This window comes from Anolis sagrei, chromosome 6 (assembly GCF_037176765.1).
Source record: "Anolis sagrei isolate rAnoSag1 chromosome 6, rAnoSag1.mat, whole genome shotgun sequence".
In the NCBI taxonomy this organism is placed as follows: Eukaryota; Metazoa; Chordata; class Lepidosauria; order Squamata; family Dactyloidae; genus Anolis; species Anolis sagrei.
In genome coordinates this window covers 78,730,607-78,754,463 of record NC_090026.1, presented here as the reverse complement: position 1 = coordinate 78,754,463, position 23,857 = coordinate 78,730,607, and the positions used below count along the sequence as shown (strand labels likewise).

Here is a 23,857-nt window from a genome sequence, read left to right as displayed (position 1 = left end):
AACATGTTCCGTTTTCTTTAGAACATTGCACGCGTGGCTTCTCTTGGTGTAGAATGTGTCAGCTCATTTGCTGTGGATTATTGGCTACAGACACATCTATTTCAAGCTGGAGTTCTGTGGTATTTGCTGGGCTACCTTTTCAACTATGATTACACGCTAGAAGAGAGTGGTATCCAAAAGAGTGAAGACTCCAATCAGCAGGTAATCATATTATAAATATATTCTGAACATTTAAAAATGGTTTGAGGAATTTGCACTAACTATTTTAAATGGAAATTCATTGTTTAACATGCTCTGCTTTCAGGTTAAACTGAGTAACTTTGAGGATCTGGGGTTTGAATCTGTTTCCTCTGAAGTGACAAGGAGCCATTTCACCACACAATGGAATTTTCTGCCACAGTAGCAGAAAAGCAGTGCTTTGATTTTAACTTTACCATGTGCCTTGTTTCTGGGAGTAAAACCTGTTAGTAAATTAGGCATGTGTGGAATATGAATTGTTTGTAAAGGAAAATATGCTTTTTAAATTATACAATTCTGCTTTTTTCACTAGTAATAACTGTAGGAGACTGTTGATGAACTGAGTAACGAAAAATGGATAGGGAGATGCAGACAGTCTGTGGGTTGTATAATTTTGTGACTTCTTATATATTACAAGAAGTCTTCTCTTACCAACTCAAGAGGCAATTGACCATGCTAATAGATTCTTGTTTTGCTGTTACTTCGGGACTCAAGCAACATTTTCTTTCCCCAAATCTCTGTCCCCAAATCTTGGCTTTCTGATCTTAACCTATTATGCCATAATTATGTCTTTATTGCACATCTTGGCAAACCTTCTTCTGAGGAAGCAAAAATAATTCACTAGTATATGTCCTGCCTGCCTCATGAACCCAGAAGCCAGGGTAAAATTAGGAGACCTTCCATTTCTCATTAAGCAATGGTTTCCAACCTTTTTTTGATCAGGCACCACTTTGACCAGGGACCACTCTCCAAGATTAGTACCAAAAGGGTTACAATCAGTTTTTGCTCAACTTTAGATACAATTTGGTTATTTGGGGTGATTCAGAAAACCCAATTTGGTTATTTGGGGTGATTCAGAAAACTGCATTGGCTAGACCACATCTCTAGTTTCTGATACAGAACATACAGTATGCCATCCAGTAATCGCCATTTGCTCACCCACTCCACTCAGGGGGAGGAGAAGCAGCAGTCAGGAGGCTACTTGTTGTACCTTTTGTGGGTAGTCAGCCCCTCCCCTCCTGACATCCAAGTTGCCTCAGCACTTTAAGAGGGTTTCATGAGACCAGTCGCTCTCGTTGCAACTGTGTAGTAATGGTGAGGTCGTGGACCATATTTTGTTCTTGGGGACCACTAGTGGTCCACGGACCACAGGTTGGGAACCACTGTCATGAAGGAAAAGTTCAGATAGTGGCAATTTTTCTATCCCGAATATCAGTCTTGTTTGCTTGTTTATATGATGATTTGGCTCCAAATGAAGTGTTTCAAAAGTGGTTTGCTTCACCTCACAATGCTGTTTCACAGCCTCCTGATTTTAGGACAGATTGGGCCCTGAAAGCTGAGCTGTTGTAAATTGCCTCATGTGAGAGAAGAACATCCTCCAGGGCCTGTTCCAGTATTTCTTTGCTGTATGTCTTGTGGAAGAAGAAGATCCTAATTTATTTGTTCAGACCACTTAAATGATATTATTTTCTTTTAACAGGAAGTAGCGAATACCCTTGCCAAGCTGAGTCTCCTTGCTTTGAGTCGCCTTGGTGGTTATCTTCCGGGAGAACAAGCCACACCTGAAAATCCAACGATAAGGAAAAGTCTTGCAGGCATGCTGACCCCGTATATTGCAAGGAAACTTGCAGTGATTAATCCAGTTGAGGTACGAGAGTACTACAACATTGATAGTAATGCTCTCCGCTTTATTTTAAAAGAATACAATGACAAATTAGTTACGAGCATATATAGGCTGATAAGGTGATGAGGAAGAAAAGAATTTGTCTGTTTGTGTTTGGAAAATAAGTTTTTCCATCACCTTCAATTCTTAACCAGTAGAGCAAGATCATGCAATGTTTCTCACCATCCATGTGAGGCGAAGCATTGCATTTTCTTAAGCAGACCCATTCTCTTGGACCCTCACCCCACCTTTCTCCTGCCATGCCCAGGAAAGGTTATATCTCTTGTCTCTGATTTTTTTTCTATACTTTTTGCTTATTTTGCTTTCTCTATCTCCATCCTCTCACTTTGATAAATCCTGAGCTTTTGTGGTTAATCCTGCTGTTTCCTCCTTTCTTGACTAGCTGCCTCCACAGAGTTGAGGAGATTAATCTTACTAAAACCAACATGCAATCCAGATCTAGTCTGTCTACATTTCCCTTTGAAAGAAACTTTCTTTTGCTTTCAAAGACATTCTCATTGAGATGAATAAAAAGAAGTCAATGCAGTCCATTCAAAAGAAAAATGCAAAAACGAAGAGGGCATCTCCACTGTAATTTGATACAACTTTGAATGCTATGGGTCAGTGCTATGGAATCATGTAAAAGGCTAAAGACCTTCTCTGCAAAAGAGTGGTGGTGCTTCATTACAACTCTCATGACTCCATAGCATTGAGCCACTGTCATTGTCCAAAGTTCAAATTGGTCCACTGGCACTGGTTTTCTACTTTTCCAGTGTGCTAAGGAATATCAGGAGGAACAAATGTCTTCATGACTTCACAATAAGTAAGGAGGACTTGGTTCTTCTTTGTGGTGCTGTGAAATCACATATGTGGGTTTACTTTTCACAAACGCAATGCAGTTTGGAACCTTCTAGATCTTTCCTATTGAAATCGTTTGATGGTAGCCCTGCCTACTCTCCCAGAGAGTATATATGCCAAAGGCGGGCTAAAGCCTCAGTTCCTTTTTTCTGTGCTGACTGCAGCTAGAAACCTTGGATTTGTGCCTTTATTACTTTTTCTCTTAACAGCTTACACTGGACTTGGTTTTGCTGTCTTTCTGTATTCCTGGCTCCATGCACTGCATTTATTATGCCTAAGGAAAGGTGATGTTGCTCAGGTCTGTGCCATCTGTCTGGCCTTTAGCCCCCAGGCAAGGTGCACGAAACAGTCCAGCTTGCAAGCGCTCTTGTATGAGCAAGCTTTGGCACTAACGGCTAGGCATTACTTGCGGATCTTAGTTACAGAAGGGGTATCAAATTCTTGCTTACCAGTAATAAGGCTGTGTGGCTTTAATGTGCATTTAATTCATATAATTGTTTGGTTTTAATTCTATTTTGCACTGAATCTTAAACATATTTTATTAGGCAGTTTTTAAATTGTTTTTCCATGCTTTTATCCTTTTGTATCATCCCAACATGGTCTATTTATTTTCCCAACAAAGTGTGCACACACATTTTTCTATATATGTGTAAGATGTATATATCTATAGCATTGGCTTATGGTTGTTGACTGTAATAAAGGCATCATTGATTGATTGATAAATATTAGAGGTTGGATATTTGCACCAAGAGAAAAACAACATCTTAGAACCAGCTCTGTGTGCCAAGATGGCATATAAACGCACACCCTTCTCTTTGTTAGCATGCAACAATCGTAAAATGGAGGTTGTTTGATCTGACTCCTAAAACTCCTGTTAAATCTAGGACCTCATTGGCTAGAGATATATTTGTTAAATGAAGAAAGACTGTGAATATAAATGTATTAAAGATGAACCAAAAGGAGTGTCTTGAAGTATTGAAAAACAGAAGGTCAGTGGTGCTCCTGAAAATATTACAGGGATGTGAAGCTGATTAGAGGTTAAAAAATGTGATTACTGTTTTGAGAAATGTGTTTTGTTTTGTTTATTTCTTACCTAGATTCTGAAAATGTTGAATAGCAATACAGAGAGCCCTTATCTAATTTGGAACAATCGGACAAGAGCAGAACTCATTGAGTTTTTGGAAACTCAGCAGGAAAGCATGATTAAAAGAGTAAGCCCTTTTTCAAAGTTTCCAAACTAGAGGTACTAGAATAGAGGCAAACAAACCCATTGGTACATTTTTCATAATACATAAATAAGCAGACAATGTGGCTATTTTAGAGCTTTGTTTCATATACTACTGTATTAAATGTTGCTGGCCTTCTGTGACTATATAGTTGTTATAAATTTAATTTGAAAATTTTCTCTAGCTTCTTCTTTTGAGGCTTACTGTGATCATTTAGCAACATCTTGAATCCACTTAAAGTGGCCACTGGATCCATTAGATTTGGTCTGTATGCCATGTGCTATAAATAGCATCACTTCATAGTAGCATGCCTTTTGAAAAAATATTTGAAGCTAGAAAGTTTGAAAAAAAATGCTTTCCCTCAAATATTTGCCCTCAAGAAATACCAGTATTGTTTTTCTCAGTGGTACAACACAGTGTTGCTGTAGCTTTCTACATTTTTCATTTTTTGTCTCCCTTCACCCCGCATGTGAGAAATACTATTTGCAAATAATTAAGATTCTGCAATTGAAATAACAGTTGCAGACATTCTGTTCAAATTGACAAGATTTTTAGTTGCAGGACTCCTTTTGCAGCAATGCATGTGGATTATAAGAGCATGTGGGACCTGGGGGAAAAGTCGCAAGTAAAATTCAGTTAATGTTCTAAGGAGCTGTATATTATTTCAGAATAGAATTCACTGTATGCAGATACTAAATCAAACATTTCTTTCTAAAGGGAGACTGTGATAAAAGCTATGGATCAGAATTTGTCTTCAGTGATCATGCAAAAGAACTTATTGTAGGAGAGATTTTTGTCAGAGTTTACAATGAAGTTCCCACATTCCAGTTAGAGGTAAGACTCTATGTTTTGGTATATAAAGGGGGAAGGGTTAACCAATTGTGTACATATTTGCATACAATATGCCAAGCTGATTCTTGGCTCTGGATGTTATCAGTTGAAAAAAGTTTGATTCAATTTGAGCTCATTGTTCAGCTTGGTTCATATCTTCAAAAAGTTCATATCAATTTTCTTGCCTTCATTATCTGTTCACTTGCCTCTTTCTTTGTTAACAATTCAAAAATTGACAGAGGTAGTATTCAGAATGGGATAACTGCCCAGGGCTGCCGTATACCAGGAAATATTTTTAACTAAAATTGAGCAGTTTACCCTCATACTAGGTTTGATATTTTTGTCCCACAATTGTAAATATTATGTGATTGATGGGTTAAATTTCTTGAAACTACTTTCTTCATATTTAGTACATTACTTCCAACTAGTGTGTTTATTGATTTACAGGTTCCAAAAGCATTTGCTGCAAGCCTTTTGGATTACATAGGTTCACAAGCACAGTACCTTCACACATTAATGGCTATGACTCAGACAGGAAAAGTTGAGTCTAACCAACATGTAGACAGGCTCAGAAGGGTTGAAATGGCTTTGGAGGCTTTGAGAAATGTAATAAAGCACAACCCCGGTAAGTGAAGTGTATTGGACGATTTAAACACACATCCTAAAAAGGGTTAACTTTAGATCTGTAGGGTTTGGATGAAACATAAGTTGTACATCTTCGCATCATATTTACTGCATGAAAATGACTATTTTTTTAAGTAAAACACATTGAGATACTGTTTCCTCTCCATAAAATTAAGTGGCCAGCTTTAGTTCATCTTTATACTCTGACTAAAGTAATTCTTTTATTTTCTGCATTTAGGTTCAGAATGTGAATGCATAGGTCACTTTAAGTTAATATTCTCACTGCTGCGTGTCCATGGAGCTGGTCAAGTGCAACAATTGGCTTTGGAGGTAAAATAATAAAATATCTTTTAAACATGGCTTGTTGTAGCAGAAATGTTAATTAGTGCATTGTGTGTAGATGAATAAACATGATAGTCACTTTCTCATAATATATAATAGATTTAAGTACAGTTGGCCATATTACCAGATTACATTTTGCAGATTTGATTATTTGCAGATTTTGACTAATATGTTCTCCTTGGGAATTTAGACCTTCCAGTGTGACTCTGTGGTCAGCTTCTTTTGAAAGTTGACTAAAGAGACAGGTTGATGATCTGAACATTCCAAGAGAGGTGTTCTCTCAGGTTAAAAAGAAGTATTTTTGTAGGTGTATGTTTTCCACACCTTTATTGTGTCCTGACTCCAATAAATGTGGAGGGCCCCATTGTAGAATCTCTCTGAGTTAACAGTGATTCCAATTTGGGCTTTTATAGCTTGAGGGTGAAGTGCCAGGCACCAAATAGTTACTGCCAATTAACATCTGATTGTTAGTTTATAGAATATATAAGTAGGGTTATAAGAAATGCTCTTATAGGAATCAAGAGAAAAGTCAGCATAGGAAGCTACCTTGACATGTGGCTGAACACTGTCTTTGATAATTTGTAGTAGCTTTATAGTGTTCTTTCAAAGAGTTAGCATGGAGCTTTTTGATGCAGAAAATAATCTGCTATTGAGTTTTAGTCCCTCCCCACAATACCTCTAAATTATTTTCACTACCCCCACCCCACCCCTCACCAGAGCAGTAAAGCACTGGATTAATTATTCTCCACATTTATTTGGAGTGAGATCAGTGCATGGACTTCACTTTCCCATTACACTATGTAAAAAAAAATTGAAAAAAAATCTGGTTGTGGTTTGAAAGTGCTATTCTTGTTTTACAGTTCTGTACTTGCTTTGAAAGTCATTGTTCTACTCCAGAAATTTTGTTTTTGTGGCTGCCACAAACTGGGTTAAATTGGTTGAGACTCTGAGATATTAAATGAAAAACCATCGCACAATGTGCTGCAGGATGTCCTGCAAAAACAAAAGTTTTTGCAATTTAATAAACTTTTCCTATGTTTTTATGATAGAACCAATTAAGAAAATACATTTGTAACCCAGAAACAAAAATCATGTTACATAGTGTTATATCTTGAATGGGGTGAACAGCTGCAGTGGGTTGGGGGCTACATGGGCTGCCAGAAATCACAAAAAAGGAAAAACATAACTTGAAGAACCAGGATATCTACTTTGGATTATGAAAAAAAAAATCAATCCAGCACTCTATTTAAAGGTGAACCGCTAAAAGAAGTGATTTGCCTTTATTGGCCAGAAACATAGACTAAGGTTGAGGCCTGAAAAGGTAGAGAATTGGAAAGGTTGAGGTCTTCAGAAATAATCTTGGCTGGCTGCAGGCAGCCTCCGAGTCACATTTTGTTCATGTCTTATATAGACAAATCTGATTCGTCTTTGTCATATTACATTGTATATATTATCCTTCCTTTGTTGGGATCATATATATATATACAGCCAGAAGAAAGCAGCTAGTGGAAGGATCAGGAAACGAATGGATGTGAAAAATTAAGTTTTGGGAAATATAGATAAGAGGGTAAAGTGTAGTAGACCTTCACAAGGAAAAACTCAAATCAGACTTACTAGTTTTTCTTAGTCCAGTATTGGGAAATGTCTAGAATCAAAATGCCTGGTCATTATCGAATGGTAATGGCTATAATAGTTCATAACATTATGGAAGGCTATAGGTTTCCTAATCTGACAGTCCTCTCATCATTTGAAAACTATCGGATTCTAAAAAGGTTTGCTGATCTAATCGTTTTAATTATTTCTTTTTCTTTCTTAGGTGGTGAACATTGTAACGAGTAACCAGGAATGTGTAAATAATATTGCAGAAGCCATGGTTCTTTCCAACTTGCTAGCCCTCCTGCATTCACTACCCTCAAGTACGTAGAGTTTGTATTAACTTGCTAAATGATAAAATGACCATAAAAACAGTATTTAGGAAAAAAATGTAAACAGTAAAACAAAGAGAAAAGTAAACATGCCTTCACTTCTGCCTGCTACATCCCTTACTCCTGCTACTTAAACTTTAACACATTTATCCACAAGTAAGCACAACAGAGTTCAGTGAAACTTGTTCCTATGTATCTGAGAGGGATGTTTGGGAATCTAGGTTGTTTTAATAAAGAAATTATCTAACCTGTAGACATTGCCTCTAAATGTGAAATGGCTTAAAAATACCTCCCCACCCCACTGAAAAATTCCCAAAAGCAAGTTTTGATCTTTGCCATTTTGTATAAGTGACCCCATTTTACTACATCATTATTTGTAATGGGACTTGAGCATATATCAATTTTAGTATCAGTGGGGGTCTTGGAACCAAACCTCAGCAGATACCAGAGGCTCACTGTGGTGGTTGCTCACTGTTGAAACAGAACCATCCACCAGGTATTCAGTAGCATCCATTTGTTAGGTTTTAGTCCCGACAATCAAATTTAAATGGGCAAGTAGCACCCCATTGCAATTTTGCTTGGGGAGGGGGGGGGGGGCGGTATTCAAAAATACCTGCAAAAATGGCACTAAAGCCCTATAGAAGATAAGGGGGGTATTTATATTACATCTGAGGTTCAAAAAACATTGTCAAAGATTGCAAAATGATTTAAAATGATTTAAAATGATTTTTAGTCTTAAAAATACCCTCTTGGGTGTAGGAATATTTCCACCGGGTTTTGGACCTATCCTGGGCCAATTTAGGACCCAGAGAGGCCTTTTTGGATCAGGAAGTGATTTCAACTTACTTCCTGTCCTTAAGAAATGCTTTTTCTTCATATAAATTATACATTCAAGCACAGAAGATGTCCATTTAAAATATTAACATTCCAGATTGTATGAGTAATGGTAAAGTACAAAATGAAGGTCTTCATTATTGTAGCTAACCAGAAATTTAAAATTAAATCGATGGAAATTCTTTCTTGTCTTTTAAATCACTCTTTTTTTTTTTACTGGACCAAATAATCTGAGTCATGTTGCTCAGAGATTTTTTAAAAATAAACTTGTGTCATTGTTCTCTGTCAAGTACGTTTACAAGCTGTGTTTCCTAACAATCATTAATCTTGGCAGGTCGGCAGCTTGTTCTTGAAACTCTGTATGCTTTGACTTCCAGTACCAAAATAGTTAAGGAGGCCATGGCAAAAGGTATGTTTGGTTTCTGTTCAGTTTGTTTCATTATAACATTCCAAAATTAATGGCTCCAGAATCATTGTGATTAAAAGTATCAACAGTTCTGTCCTTCCCTAGGTGCTTTAATCTACTTACTTGATATGTTCTGCAATTCAACACACCCACAAGTTCGGTCTCAGACAGCAGAGCTCTTTGCTAAGATGACAGCAGACAAGCTGGTTGGTCCAAAGGTAAGGAAATTGTTTGGAGCTATTTGAAAGGAACTTTTTTAAAAAAAATCTTGTGGCAGAAGGTCAGTGCTTTTTATAGTGTGCATTAAAGTGGCACTATCCCATACTTGGACCTGATTTGAGGTATGCACATTCAAAATACATATTTACAGAATCGGCATAAATGTAGCCGCCTGGACAATGAATGTGGGATTAGGTGCTATCTTTTAACAGTTTGAATTGTATTTCTATGTTTTATTTTGATTTTCATGCTCAATGTGTTGTATTTCTATGCTTTGTTTTGTAATGTGGCATTGAATGATGGCCAAAATTGTAAGCCATTCTGAGTCCCCTTTGGGGTGAGATAGAGCAGGGTAGAAATATATCAAATAAATGAATAAATAGATAAATAAAAAAATAAAATATTATCGTAGCATTGCATTAGGAGTTGACATTACTTTGTGTGGTCACAAATTACCCAGTCTGGACACTTCTTTATTATTATTATTATTATTATTATTATTATTATTATTTACTTGCCTCTCCTTACGAGACGTCTCGAGGTCGGGCACAACATATATCCATAAAAGCACATATTAAAAATGGACATAGTAAAATACATGGAACAAAAATTAAAGCACAATAAACTGAGAATATGATTTTAAAATTCACAGTTAAAACTGACTCACCATGGATTGTGCTGAAATCCCCACTTGTCAAAAGCAGGACTTCATAAATGTTTTCCACTCATGACACCTTTACACTCGAGAAATCTTTACATGACCCTGGGTATATAAGTATATAAGATAGGTATACAAATCAAACATTTATTGATAACAAAATGTAACACGATTTTTGTTTCTGGGTTGGTTCTATCATATAAACATGGAAAAGTGGGTTGCTGTGAGTTTTCTGGGCTGTATGGCCATGTTCCAGAAACATTCTCTCCTGACATTTCGCACATATCAATGGCAGGTTATGAGGTCTGTTGGAAACTAAGCAAGTGGGGTTTATATATTTGTGGAATGTCCAGAGCGGGAGAAGGAACTCTTGTCTGTTTGAGGCAAGTGTGAATGTTGCAATTGGCCACATTGATTTAATGGCCTTGCAGCATCAATGCCTGCTTGGTTGCTGCCAGGGGGGGGTCCTTTGTTGGGAGGTGTTAGCTGGTCCTGATTGATTCTTGTCTGAAATTGCCCCTTTTAGTGTTTCTCTTTATTTACTGTCCTGATTTTAGAGTTTTTTAAAATGTTGGTAGCCAGATTTTGTTCATTTTCATGGTTTCCTCCTTTCTGTTGAAATTGTCCACATGCTTGTGGATTTCAGTGGCTTGGATGAACATATGAAAAAGGGACTTTTCACTGAGAAGTCACATTTCTTTCAAAAAAAACATTGTAGTCCTTTGTTTAACTCTCAGTATAATTTATAATACTTTGGTAAACTCTCTAATTTGTACGTGGTTCTTTTCTAGGTTAGAATCATCCTAATGAAGTTTCTGCCTGGTGTCTTTATGGATGCCATGCGAGATAATCCTGAAGCTGCCGTCCACATTTTTGAAGGAACGCATGAAAATCCAGAGTTGATATGGAACGACAACTCCAGAGAGAGGGTCTCTACAACTGTTCGTGAAATGATGTTAGAGTACGTCCCAAAAATAATGAATAACTGCTGTGCATAGGTAGCCAAAATTGTAGTAAAATACCGCAGAAGCAAATAAACGAATTCCAGGCTTCGATTTGATCTGGAGTCCTCTGGAATTGTTGTAAACAGTCTGTTCAAAGGGTATAATGCTTTTGCTGAAATGTGTAGAGCAACTAGAAAACTGTGAATCTAAAAAGCTGTGGTGATCTGAATCTTAGCTGAGCAAAAGTAAAGTTCATTCATTTTTCCAACTGTTAGCAAGATAATGTGTTAACACTCTTATTTCCTTTTCTTAAAAGGCACTTTAAACTACAGAGGGACAACCCTGATATTAACTGGAAGGTAAAAAAAAGTTTATATCTACAAAAAGAGGAGACAGATCCTTAGCATTTTTTTTTCATGTCCATGTAATTTTTGAACATTTTGTTTGTTGCAGGTTTTTTTCTGTATCAACGCACGGTCTTTTCTTGTTACTTGCCACAAGTAGGACAATACTGTAGAATATTCTAAAATGACATGCATCCTTATAGTAGCAATTGGATTCACATCTTTAGCTAGCTCCTCTTTATTTCTTAATGAATTCATCTAATGGACAAACAGAATGACATTTCTCCTTTTCTGATTGATCCAGTTGCCAGAGGACTTTGCTGTGGTCTATGGCGAAGCGGAAGGCGAACTGTCCGTGGGGGGTGTCTTCCTCAGGATCTTTATCGCCCAGCCGGCCTGGGTCTTACGCAAACCAAGAGAATTTCTCATTGCACTGTTAGAAAAATTCACTGAACTACTGGAGAAAAACAACCCCCATGTAAGTGGAGCATCTATGTTTTGTGTAACAGTTTGAATTTTTAAAATGAACACGAGGTCGCTGAAGCGCTTGAGAAGAATGTTCAGATTTTTTATATAGCTTGAGTCCAAGTTGTTTGTAGGACCGTATCTCTCTCTATGAACCTGTTAAAACATTATGATCATATGGGAAGGGCCTTCTCTCTGTCCCATTGCTTGCTCAAGTGGGAGGATATTTAGTTTTAACTTTACTTTAAATGGTATGATTATTTTTCATGTATTTTAACAGTATTTTGTATTCATGAATCAAAGATGTTTTTTAAAACTTTTGTATTTGCCATGGTTTAAAATGTATTGGATTGTGCCATGTTATTGAAAGACGCCTGGAGGTCCCCATGGGATAGAAATAATAAAATGAAATACAATAAAAATTAAATAAATTATAATTCAGTACAATTCTAAAGTAAAGTTTTCCCCCTGATAGCAAGTTTCACAAAACTGGAGTTTGATACAGAGTTCAATATGAATATTTCTGAATTATTTGGGGACTTGCTTCTATTATTTTTAGAAGTAGTAGTTTTATCTGTAGTAAAGTATTTAATATACAGAGCACCCCAAAAATGTTTAATATACAGGGAGTCCCAAAAATGTATGCACCCTCTACAACTAATCATCCATATGGTGATTATTTGAAGGCTGAATAAATACCTTTATATTAAAGCAGTGGTTCCCAACCTGTTGTCCATGGACCACCAGTGGTCCCCAAGAACTAAAATATGGTCCACAGCCTCACCATTACTACACCGTTGCAACAAGAGCAACTGGTTTCGCGAAATGCTCTTATAGTCCCAAGGCAACGGGGATGTCGGGAGGGGAGAGACTGACTACCCACAAAAGGTGCGACAAGCCTCTTGATTGTTGCTTCTCCACCTCCTCCCTCCCTCTGAGCCGAAGCCATTCCATGTGGCACCTGGAAGCAAGGGCGCCTTGGTGTCTTCATTATTAGGCCTGTTCCTGGGGTTAGTTGGGGTGCTGATTCAGAAAATTACATTGGATGGACCACATCAGCAGTAGATTATTAAATATGGTTTTCTGTGGGCGAGCAGATGGCGACAACTGGTAGTAGTAATTTTATTGATTGGCCCTTAGACCATATCACATTAAGAAACAGAACAAGGCCTGACAAGACCTGATCACACTCCACGTAGAAAGTTAAAATGAGACACTTATAATAATACAGTAAATACATATGATAAGACATGATAAAACTGATAAACTGAATGGCATATGTTCTGTATCAGAAACTAGAGCTGATGTGGTCTGTCCAATGCAATTTTCTGAATCAGCACCCCAAATAACCAAACTAATTGTGCAATTGACTAAAAACTGATTGTAACCCTTTTATTACTAATGTTAGAGAGTGGTCCCTCACCAAAGTGGTCCCTGGTCAGAAAAAGGTTGGGAACCACTGTATTGCATAAGTGATAACTGACTTATTCAGTTATATGTTCCTTACAGTTTTATGTCATGTGTCCAAATTGCCATTCCTGCCTAGCAGTGCTGAGTTGCAAACCTCATTTATATTATATTGTCAAAGGCTTTCATGGCCGGAATCACTGGGTTGTTGTAGGTTTTTTCGGGCTATATGGCCATGTTCTAGAGGCATTCTCTCCTGATGTTTTGCTTGCATCTATGGCACTCATTTATATTTTTGCTTGTAATTTTGCAACACTTCTCTACTACTGAAATCTTTAAACATGTTAAGGACACATTTTTTAAAAAAAATATTCCCAATTTTTTTCCAGCATTATAAGCTGTTAAGAATGTATATGTTTTTGGGAGACACCTTATATATTACTAACAGATGGGTGGTAATTGAAGATGGTCGAAGAACAGTATTGGCCCTTAGTGCAGTTAGGTAATAATGAAGACTCTGAAAAGACTGTCTCCTCTATAGAAGCAGTTGAGCTGTCTGAACGCATTATATGATCAGTTAAACTAGAGAAATTGACATATACAAATATCCAGATTCGTTGGATGTAATTTAGATGGGTCATGGTTCTTGCCTATGAAAACAACTGTTCAGTTTGTTGGGACTTGGACCCCACTCTGTCTAAATATCATAAGCTTTTATTGTCATTAGGTATTTTTTAGATGTTACAATCATATGATTCCTAAGCATTGCTAAGTAGTTTCATGTTAATGTGGCTCTTCGTTTGTTGACTTTAAACAGATTGACTTTTTCAGATTTGGAAATAAAAGATTGACGATATGTTCTATTTTGAAACAGGGGGAAACATTAGAAACTGTAACAACAGCAACTGTGTGCCTCTTTTGCGCTCAGCCTCAGCTGGCGGACCAAGTCCCCCCACTTGGCCACCTTCCTAAGATTCTCCACGCCATGAATCACAAAAACAATGCCATCCCTAAAAGCGCCATCCGTGTCATACACATCCTGTCAGATAATGAGGTATGCTACTTTAAGTCTGGCTCAGCAATTATGTCTTAGCCAAGAATAGGTAGGGTCTTCCAGAATAGTTACTATTTGCCTTCAGAATTGCCATCTCCTGCTCTTCGTGCATGTTTAATTTATAGCCTGGATAATCAGTGATAAAGGTTGAAATCTTTCAAATGAGGCAAGCATCAAACTTTACAAACCTGATCAGCTTTTCTTTTTTTTTTTTTTAATCTTAATGTTCTCTACTTAACACATTGCTGGATGTACAGTATGCAAAACTCACTCTGGCCTTTGAACAGATCCAAATGTCTCCTGACTCATAGTCATTGCAATCTGACTGTTGGCTGTAATCATTCACTACTATTCCTACTACTACTACTACTACTACTTCTTTTTCTTCTTCTTCTTCTTCTTCTTCTTCTTCTTCTTATTATTATTATTAAAATGAACACATCAAACTACTCTGGGACTTCCGAATTCAGACTGAGAGAGTTTTGGAGCATAATACTCCTGACCTCACCATCCATTGGGGGGGGGGGGGGGGAGTGTGGGTCGTTTATGTTGCAATCCCAGGTGACAGCAGAATTGACGAAAAGCAACTGGGAAAGCTTATGTAATATGAGGATTTTAAGATAGAACTGCACTCTGGCAAAAGCCAGTAAAGGTGGTCCCAGTGGTGATTATTCGCATTACTATGTGTCAGCTGCAAAAGGCCATCCTGCACGCATTATTCACCAATACGTCACACAGTCCTAGACACTTGGGAAGTGTCTGACGTGTGATAGAATACAAAAGCCAGCATAGTGATCTTGTTTGCTTTGTATTAATCTTGTTGTGTATCTATTATTATTATTAATAATAATAATAACAACAACAACAATAATAATGCTATTTGTTACCCGCCTCTCCCTGCAGCTCAAGGTCGGGTACATTGTTAAAACAAGAGATAAAACACTAATCAAACACATACAACAAGATAAACAGAGTTAAAATATCAGTTTACCAGGGTGCAAACAAGTCACCATCTCCTCTGGCAAACAAACTTTATGCACTAAAGAACAGAGCAGTCAAGGAACTCAAATCCTTTTGAATTCCATAACGGAATAGCTGAAATTAATCTTCACTATGATCTTCACTTCGCTGCCATTAGCTTCACATAATGTTATCTTTTGAAGCACAACTTGTAACATAGCTAATCACATGTTGTTTTACTGTATGTTTCATGGTAGCTTTCACCTCTTGGATCTGAAACATGGACAGATGGAAGAATGTTGGGGTTTTTTTCTTTTTACGCAGCTTTGTGTTCGTTCGATGGCAGCACTAGAAACCATAGGCCCCATGATGAATGGAATGAAGAAACGACCAGATACTATTGGCGTGGCCTGTGAAGCACTTAATCGGATGTTTCAAAAAGAACAAAATGATCTAGTAGTCCAAGTAAGCAGGTTCTCATTTTCCCAGGGCATTTTGTTTTACTTTGAAATCACCTAGATTGCAATCAGCTAGCCTTCCTTTGCTAGAATATGCAGGCTTGCTTCTTTGTGTTAGTGGGAGAAAATACATATTTTGTGGAGGTGGGGGTGGTAGAGATATTCATGATAGAGCTATAACACAGTTCAACAAAAAAATTCATGGTGTATCGGTTTTAGGCCTGTTCTGGGGTTATTTGGGGGCATTTATCCCGAAAACTCCATTGGCTAGACCCCATCAGCTCTTGTTGCTTAGATATGGTTATCATGGTTTTTTATGGGCAAACAGATGGTGACTGATGGATGGCACATGTTCTCTGTCTCAGAAACTATAGCTGATAGGGGAAACTGCAGCCATTATTGGAGCCAGAAACAAGGCTAACATTTGAGGCACCAAAATATTGTTGAGCCAGTATAATCAGGTTTTCACAATAATTCTGTGTGGAAGTGATCTTCCGTGATGGCAAGGTAGAAAATTCATCTTGCATTTGTATTGTATTTCAAGATTTCCTGGTGTAAGCAATCACTTCAGTGTTATACCTAGTCTACACAGGTACTTGAAATATTTTGCTATTAAACCTGGGCAGAAAGTTACTTTATCTTCCTTTTCCAGTTCTCATGTTAGACTAGTAAGATGCAAAGGGTCAGTTATCTTTAATTTGGGTCGTTGCCCCCTTTTTAGTTGCTTTCTTCACATGAAACTGAGAGGAGTTTTTGTTCACATGGGCAAGAATTCAGGAATCACTTAAATGATAATTCAGAAAACTGGTGATCCAAGTTACACGGAAGGCCTCCCTGTCAGGTTTTATTTTTCAGATATATCATGTCCACATGGTAATGACACTGGGGAGTGTTCCTTACTCCCTTGTGGAAGAAATTGTGAGCTGTGCCTGGACAGATCTGTGAAGTGTGCTATAACCATGTTTTTCAGGCTTTGAAAGCAGACCTAGTCCCCTATCTCCTAAAATTGCTTGAAGGTGTTGGCCTTGAGAATCTGGATAGCCCTTCAGCTACAAAAGCACAGATTGTTAAAGCCTTGAAATCAATGACTCGAAGTCTACAATATGGAGAGCAGGTAAACATTCTGTACATTTTATCAATTATTTCATTGCATTATGATAGCCACTGCGATTGGGTGAAAAAAATGGTATTTTGTGTTCATCACATAATAGTCGCAGAGCCATTTGGGGCTGATCCTCCCTCCCTCCCCTCCTCCCTCCCTTCTTTCTTTCTCCAAAGGCAAGACAGTTTGAAAATTATGAAATGGAGATTGAGGTCTCTGGAATTTGGAACTTCCTTCCTTCCTTCTTTCTCCAGAGAGCTCAATTTCAGGCTTTGTAAACTGACTTGCTTTCAGAGGAAGCAAGGAATCTTCCCTTCTCTTTCCTTTAAGGGAAAACTGGTTTTTTTATTTTAAAAAACTGAAACTGAGCTATTAGTTTGAGGCTTGATTAACCCTTCCACCTTCCTTTCCTTTCAGAGGTAAGGCAGGTTTCTTGTTATAAAAAACAGAAACCAGAGACTTAAAAAACATTTTTTTAATCACATAATAGTCATCCCCTTTTTTGATCAAAAAAGGGATAAATGTGACTATTTTATGATGAAATATGATACATTATTAACATTTTGCAATTACATTTAGAGGAGAGGCCAGTTCTTCATAAATGTGCAGTTCAAAAAAAAAACCCTGCAGCTAAAAGAGGTCACACTTCACTCATTGAATTTGATTGATTGGACGTATATCCTGCCTTTCTTCCCACTCCCTCCACAAATAGGGTAGAGAGCAGTTCTCAATAATGAGCATTCGCCTGATTAAAAACTAAGGTCAGTCCCCAGAAGAAAGACAAGGAAGGGCCAGCCAAGCCTACCTTGGTGAGGGGTTCCACACCTTTGGAACAAGCACCAAGAAAGAAAGAAAACCCCAAAACAAAAGAAGTACCGTGCTTCTTTTCAGTTGGTTGTTGGTATAAACCATTTCTGGGCTTCCTTGCTTTTTCAGGTGAATGAAATTCTGTCTCGTTCTTCTGTTTGGAGTGCCTTCAAAGATCAGAAACACGACTTGTTCATTTCTGAGACACAAACAGCAGGGTACCTCACAGGTGGGTCAATATCCCGATGTGTGTCCTTTTGCTTGTTTTGTTCCCCATGTGATTTGTTTATCCTGGGAACCACCTTTAATTTACTTACCTCCTCTTATGTGTTTGTGTGCTCAAACTTGTTGATGAAAGTGTTTAAATGGGATAAATAAATATGGATTCCTGTTCTGTTTTGACACTAAATAGATGCATGTGCAATAATAACTACCAGTTGATTTCAGGAAACGGGTGAAATGAACGTCCTGCCTTTAATTCTGCATTTGGGAAGCACAGCTGGTTCTCCTAGAACTGTGGAGTGTGTTGTGTTGGTTACTGATGATGTGCCAGAACCCTCCTCAAGGCACAATGGAGCTGTGCTTCACTTTTGCTTCCAAGTGCTTTGCTGTCTGTACTTCCCTTGCTTCTGGTTTCTTTCTCCCTCAGGTATCTCCTCTCCTTCCCTTCTCTCTGGTAGCAGTCCCCTTCATCTCAGAAGTGGGCTTTAGATCTCCTTTGGCAGGCAGCTTGCTAAACTTCTTTCTAGCACTCTCTAAAGCAGGTAGATATCTTTTTTGCTCAGTGCATGTTGCATCTGCAGTGTTCCTAGACTAAATGCTTACTAGATGCATGGCATATAGTTATAGTTTGATATTTGTAGAATGCCACAGAATCCTCTAGTTGGCATGCTGTGCTTTTTGCAACAGTGTCTTCATGTTTTAAATGATAGGTGTATATGTTATTGTGGGTGTCTCTTAAAAACTGATGTAAACACATATCCTGAATAATCTGTTTGTACAATGAATGGTGGGAAAGGAGAAGTGTGATACTCAGTAGGAGATAGCATTCAGGTGAGAGATTTTTAAATGTGAACTATGCCATAGACGGATTGCCAAATCATTAGTTGTGATAGAACTAAATTTTTGAAATCTTTCTATTTATTATTTTTATCAACAAAAAAGTATTACATAAATTATAAAGACAATAATTTCCACCTCTCTGACTTACATTGCTAAAAAGATAAAGGTTTCCTCTGACATTAAGTCTAGTCATGTCCGACTCTGGGTGATAGTACTCATCTCCATTTCTAAGCCGAAGGGCTGGCATTGTCCATAGACACCTCCAAGGTCATGTGGCCAGCATGACTGCATGGAGCACTGTTACCTTCCCGCAGAAGCGATACCTATTGATCTACTCACATTTGCATATTTTTGAACTGCTAGGTTAACAGAAGCTGGGGCTAACAGCGGGAGCTCACCCTGCTCCCTGGATTTGAAACACAACCCCTTTGGTCAGCAAGTTCAGCAGCTCAGCGGTTTAATCCGCTGTACCACCGGGGGAGGGGGCTTATATTGCTATATATACCAATTTAAACTAGTTTCTGCCACCCGCCCCACTACAAAACAGTAATGAAAATTGAGCATTGTGTGGTTTCCGAACTGTATGGCCGTGTCCTAACAACAGGGTTGTACAGCCTGATAACCACATGATACCTAGTGATTCTGGCCATGAAAGCCTTCGACAATAATGGAAACAATAATAAAACATCAAAATCAACTTCCCACCTTAAAGAAACTAAGTGAAAAATTGTTATAATCCCATTAGTCTAACACAGGCATGGGCAAACTTCGGCCCTCCAAGTGTTTTGGACTTCAGCTCCCACAATTCCTAGCATGCTGTTAGGAATTGTGGGAGTTGAAGTCCAAAACACCTGAAGGGTCGGAGTTTGCCCATGGCTGGTCTAACATTTTAGACAGTTTCTTCATTCTACCTTTTATTTTATTTTTTCCCAATCTTCAAAACCCACCAGTGATTTAACATTTACTTTTATGAATAATATATAAATATCCTCATTATTTAAAAAAAGATATTGACTTCTCCTTAATCAAGCAAGATAACTTGCCCATTTCTGCCCATTCTAAAACTTTTGTGATCCAATTTTATTTTAGGGATAGTTCTTTAGTTTTTGCGCATAGAGTAGTCTTGCTGCAATAATCATATAATATACTGACTTGAAATCTATGATTTTTGTTGTTTTAATTGGGAAGTCCCAATAAAAGTAATGTTGGATGTAATTGCAACTTGATGTTAAATAGCTCTTGTAGCCAACAATTTCAATTGTACTCCTCTTTTATGCATTATCCTTCATCCTTGAAACAGGACCTGGAGTGGCTGGCTACCTGACTGCAGGGAGGACTTCCTCTGTCCTGCCCAGCGTCCCTCCTCCAGTCGACCACGAAGCTGGAGATACTGGCTAAAGGACTTGAAATGCCTGTGCAACAGTATCCAAGGCAGACTGGCCAGGAATAAGGGAGGCCCCATTCGTTGGGTTTCAGCCGTTGGAACAAAATCTGCCTGCCTTCCCAGTTTCATGACAGTGTTACTCCTTTTTCTATGAATCTATTTTTTTTAGAAAAAAAAGTTCACAATTCTATCACATTGTAACATAAGAAGAGAGTACTTTGTGGATCAACCTAGATGGGTGCACAAGAATGTTTTTTTTTTCTTGCTGTACATAAGCACATTTTGTTCCTTTATATTTTTGTTTACAAGACTGTGAATCGAAACAATTTTCCTAGTTTTTTGTATTTTATGAACTAGCATGACTGAAGTTGAACTGCAGTCTCAAGAATTGGGCTAAATCACTTGATCCTCACTAGAAAAAATGGGTTTTCTCCAATTGTTCTTCCCGGGGTGGAGCTTTCATCCTTCCAGAACTTGACAGACTTTTTGTTCACCTTTGTCCTCAATCATTAACATTTCCCTTACAAGACCTAATGAGATATTTGTATGTATAACTGGCTTTACCAAATTGAAAAATTAAAATGCAGCAAAAAAAGACTATTTAAAATGATGTTAACATGTTATATAAAAACATAGTGTAATTGTGATCTGTTCTATACATTATCCAGTATAAAAAAACTTTCTATATTGAATGTACATTATACAAATCCTTCATATGTACATAAAATTTTAAAAATAAAGGGAACTGAAAGCCTTGTTGATGAGACAAAATGTGTGTTCTGTGGCTCCTTTGTAAATCCAGGAAAAGGGTTTTACACATATTTTCTCCTTTCCCTGAAAAGTGATATTGTTCCCTTGACTCAGGAGCTCTGTGTTCTGGCAAGGCACCTGAAGTAGTACTTCATTGAATTTTCTAGATCAAACCTTTTCCATTTATGACCCCGGGTGTATAAATATATAAAGGTAGAAGGTAAAGGTTTCCCCTGACATTAAGTCTAGTTGTGTCCAACTCTGGAGTGGAGGCACTCATTTCCATTTCTAAGCCAAAGAGCTAGACACCTCCAAGGTCATGTGGTCAGCATGACTACATGGAGCATCGTTACCATCCCACAGAAGTGCTTTCTATTGATCTACTCAAATTTGCATGTTTTCAAACAGCAGGTTAGCAGAAGCTGGGCCTAAAAGCAGGAACTCACCCCGCTCCCCGGATTCAAATTGCCAACCTTTTGATCAGCAAGTTCAGCAGCTTGGGGGCCTTATAAGTATATAAAATAGGTATAAAAACCTAATATTTACTGGCAACATTTCCAAGGCTGACTAAACAAGCTAATTTTTCTTTTTGTGGAGTTAGTTAGTTAGTTAGGTGATCCCTCGCTTTCCGAGGATGATTGTCTTCCAGTGTTCTTGTGGGTCCGAATGTGGCAGTGGAGCCTTATTCTTGCTCTGCATCTTCTTCCTCAGTGAGGGCATTGGTTTCCAGGTGGAAGGCGATCTCGATCAGGGTTGGCTTTACGTGCCTTCCTCTTGGCACACTTCTCGCTTTCGCCCTCCATGCGTGCCTCTTCAAATTCTGCAGCACTGCTAGTCACAGCTGACCTCCAGCTGGAGCGGTTAAGGGCCAGGGCTTCCCACTTCTCAGTGTCTATGCCAGAGTTTTTAAGGTTGGCTTTGAGCCCATCTGTAAATCTCTTTTCCTGTCCACCAACATTCCATTTTCCGTTGCGTTTGGAGTAGAGCAACTGCTTTGGGAGATGGTGGTCAGGCATCCAGTCCAGCGGAGTTGATGGCGGAGGACCATCGCTTCAGTGCTGGTGATCTTTGCTTCTTCCAGCACGCTGACATTTGTCCACCTGTCTTCCCAAGAGATTTGCAGGATTTTCTGGAGGCAGTGCTGATGGAATCGTTCCAGGAGTTGCATGTGACGTCTGTAGACAGTCCAGGTCTCACAGGCATATAGCAGGTTTGGGAGGACAATAGCTCTATAAACAAGCACCTTGGTATCCCTACGGATGTCCCGGTCCTCAAACACTCTCTGCTTCATTCGGAAAAATGCTGCGCTTGCAGAGCTCAGGCGGTGGAGTACTGTACAGCTGAAGCATTTTCTGCAGACTCCATTGGAAACACTGCATCTTGTTGCTAGAAGATTGGTGTAAATGAAAAGCCTTTCACTGTTGCCAATTTTTTTGTGAACTCAAAATTGAGATAAGGGACCCAAAGTTTAAGAAGCAGTATTTTAAGTGACTGAAGGAGCAGGTAAGATTGCTCCATCCAGGAATGACTATTGACAAAATTCAAACCTCTTATTTTCCTACACAGCATAAATGTGTCTTAAATACTTGGGAGGCCTAGACAGATATCCCATCTTTCCAAGTAATATCTAGTGGAAGATATGATGCAGTGTGTTTTTTATTAGGCCATATTTAAGAAGTATACCAAAAAGGTCAGTCAACAGTAAAGTCTTCTTAATAATGTGCACAAGAAGAATGAAGAGATTGTCTGAAGAGATTTTAGCTTTGCTGTTGAAGTTTTTAAGTAGATCTGTAACCACAAATCATAATTTGGGCCTTTTTCCTAGCTGCATTAGGTCTGTAATTTCCCATTTGTGAGTTGGCAGGGAGACTTATGCCTGGCTTTTTTCAGTGAGGTTTTCTGCTAGCATTAACCCAATGGAACCAAAAACTACAGAGAACGAAATTCATCAAGTTTTCTATTAGAAGTTACACAACAGCTGGAAGCAGTTTTACATTCCATGTTGGAGCAATTAGAATAAGGCTCTAGCTAACCAAATAAAATGCAAGGCAGAGTATAATGTATTTGCATACTTATTTACATGGAAAAATTATAATTTTCTTCACTTATTAGGAAAAATAGCACCAGCACTAGTCAAATAAGTAAAGCAGAATTTATTACTAAAATAGAAAATTCAGTGAAAAGGCCCTGGCCTTTTATATTGGTAGAACTGCAGAAATTAGGAAGCCTCCTAGTACTGGAAGGATGCCAGTGGCCTTCCAGTGTCTTTGCAACACCTTTCGCTGTGGATTGTTTCAACAATTTGCCTGGTGTGTTGTTTGGCTGGTTGGGATCCTGAACAAGTTAAAGGTCACTCCACCAGGTCAGTAGCAACCTCCACCTTCTTGAGGGGCGTTTCCTTGATGCTGTTTGCCATGCTGCAGCCTGGTCTACGCTGCTTACCTTTGACTCTCACTACAAATTGTATGCTTCCTCCAAGAGAGATGCTGCATTTGGAAGAGCAGTCCTCTTGTCTGCAGTGGCACGACGCCCACCTGCCAAGGTCAGTAGCTCAGTAGTCTACCATATGTGTGCTTTCACAGGGACCACATTGGAAAAGTAATGGTTGCTTACCTATAACCATGTTTTTCCGAGTGGTCACCTGTGAAATTTGCACATCCCCGCCCTCCCTTCCTGCTGCATGTCATGCCTTGGTCCTTCTAGCGGCTACTCGTAGCAGAGGAACTAAGGCAATTCCCCCCCCCCCCTTACTGACTTTAGGGAGAGTGGGTGGGGCTACCGTCTAAAAGTGTCTAAAATTTTCTAGAAGATTCCGAACCTGACTGTGCAGGCACAGGAAATAACAAGTGCGAATTTCACAGGTGACCACTCAGAGAAGCATGCTTACAGGTAAGCAACCATTACTTCTGTGTAGCAGTATTCAAGAAAGTGTACAAACTTCACAAAAGATGCTTTTGCAATAATTAGAATTGTAAGTGTGATGTCCCTATGAACGGAGTCATTTATTTGATAAACTTGAAACTCGATGCTGTAGATAGGCAATCTGTACTTCTAGTCCTGGAAGGTGGTTAAATGTTAGCTTTGTACAGTATTGTACTTCAATGAACTGGTTTTAAACAACTGGCTTCGTGTCAGTTGTGCAAATAAGTAGAAATATTTGCATATCAGCAATGTTTCACTATTTGAAATCTGGGGTGAGAGATCCAAGTACAGTTAAATTGAGTCTACATCAACTTCCACTGACATTAAGTGAAATGGTAATTCACATATTAGGTCAAATGAAAGAATCAGCAGGAG

The 23,857-nt window shown here is 38.4% G+C and overlaps 1 protein-coding gene across 3 annotated transcripts in view; it reads left to right on the top strand.

Annotated features, from left to right (window-relative positions):
- DNAJC13 (DnaJ heat shock protein family (Hsp40) member C13) overlaps nt 1-20,581 on the top strand; it is an 81,135-nt gene extending 60,554 nt beyond the window's left edge. For 2 of the 3 annotated variants that reach the window (XM_060781816.2, XM_060781815.2), the window contains 17 exons: nt 22-201; nt 1,718-1,885; nt 3,856-3,969; nt 4,702-4,818; nt 5,263-5,440; nt 5,678-5,769; nt 7,598-7,697; nt 8,875-8,949; nt 9,052-9,164; nt 10,615-10,784; nt 11,084-11,126; nt 11,416-11,589; nt 13,858-14,037; nt 15,322-15,462; nt 16,426-16,569; nt 17,494-17,593; nt 19,727-20,581. In XM_060781816.2, the coding sequence (XP_060637799.2) occupies nt 22-201; nt 1,718-1,885; nt 3,856-3,969; nt 4,702-4,818; nt 5,263-5,440; nt 5,678-5,769; nt 7,598-7,697; nt 8,875-8,949; nt 9,052-9,164; nt 10,615-10,784; nt 11,084-11,126; nt 11,416-11,589; nt 13,858-14,037; nt 15,322-15,462; nt 16,426-16,569; nt 17,494-17,593; nt 19,727-19,824 (2,187 nt within the window). In that variant the 3' untranslated portion in view covers nt 19,825-20,581. Of the gene's footprint in view, nt 1-21; nt 202-1,717; nt 1,886-3,855; nt 3,970-4,701; nt 4,819-5,262; nt 5,441-5,677; nt 5,770-7,597; nt 7,698-8,874; nt 8,950-9,051; nt 9,165-10,614; nt 10,785-11,083; nt 11,127-11,415; nt 11,590-13,857; nt 14,038-15,321; nt 15,463-16,425; nt 16,570-17,493; nt 17,594-18,013; nt 18,129-19,726 lie in introns of all 3 variants that reach the window. The other variant, XR_009631760.2, reaches the window with a different exon arrangement.
- The last annotated feature ends 3,276 nt before the right edge of the window (nt 20,582-23,857 follow it).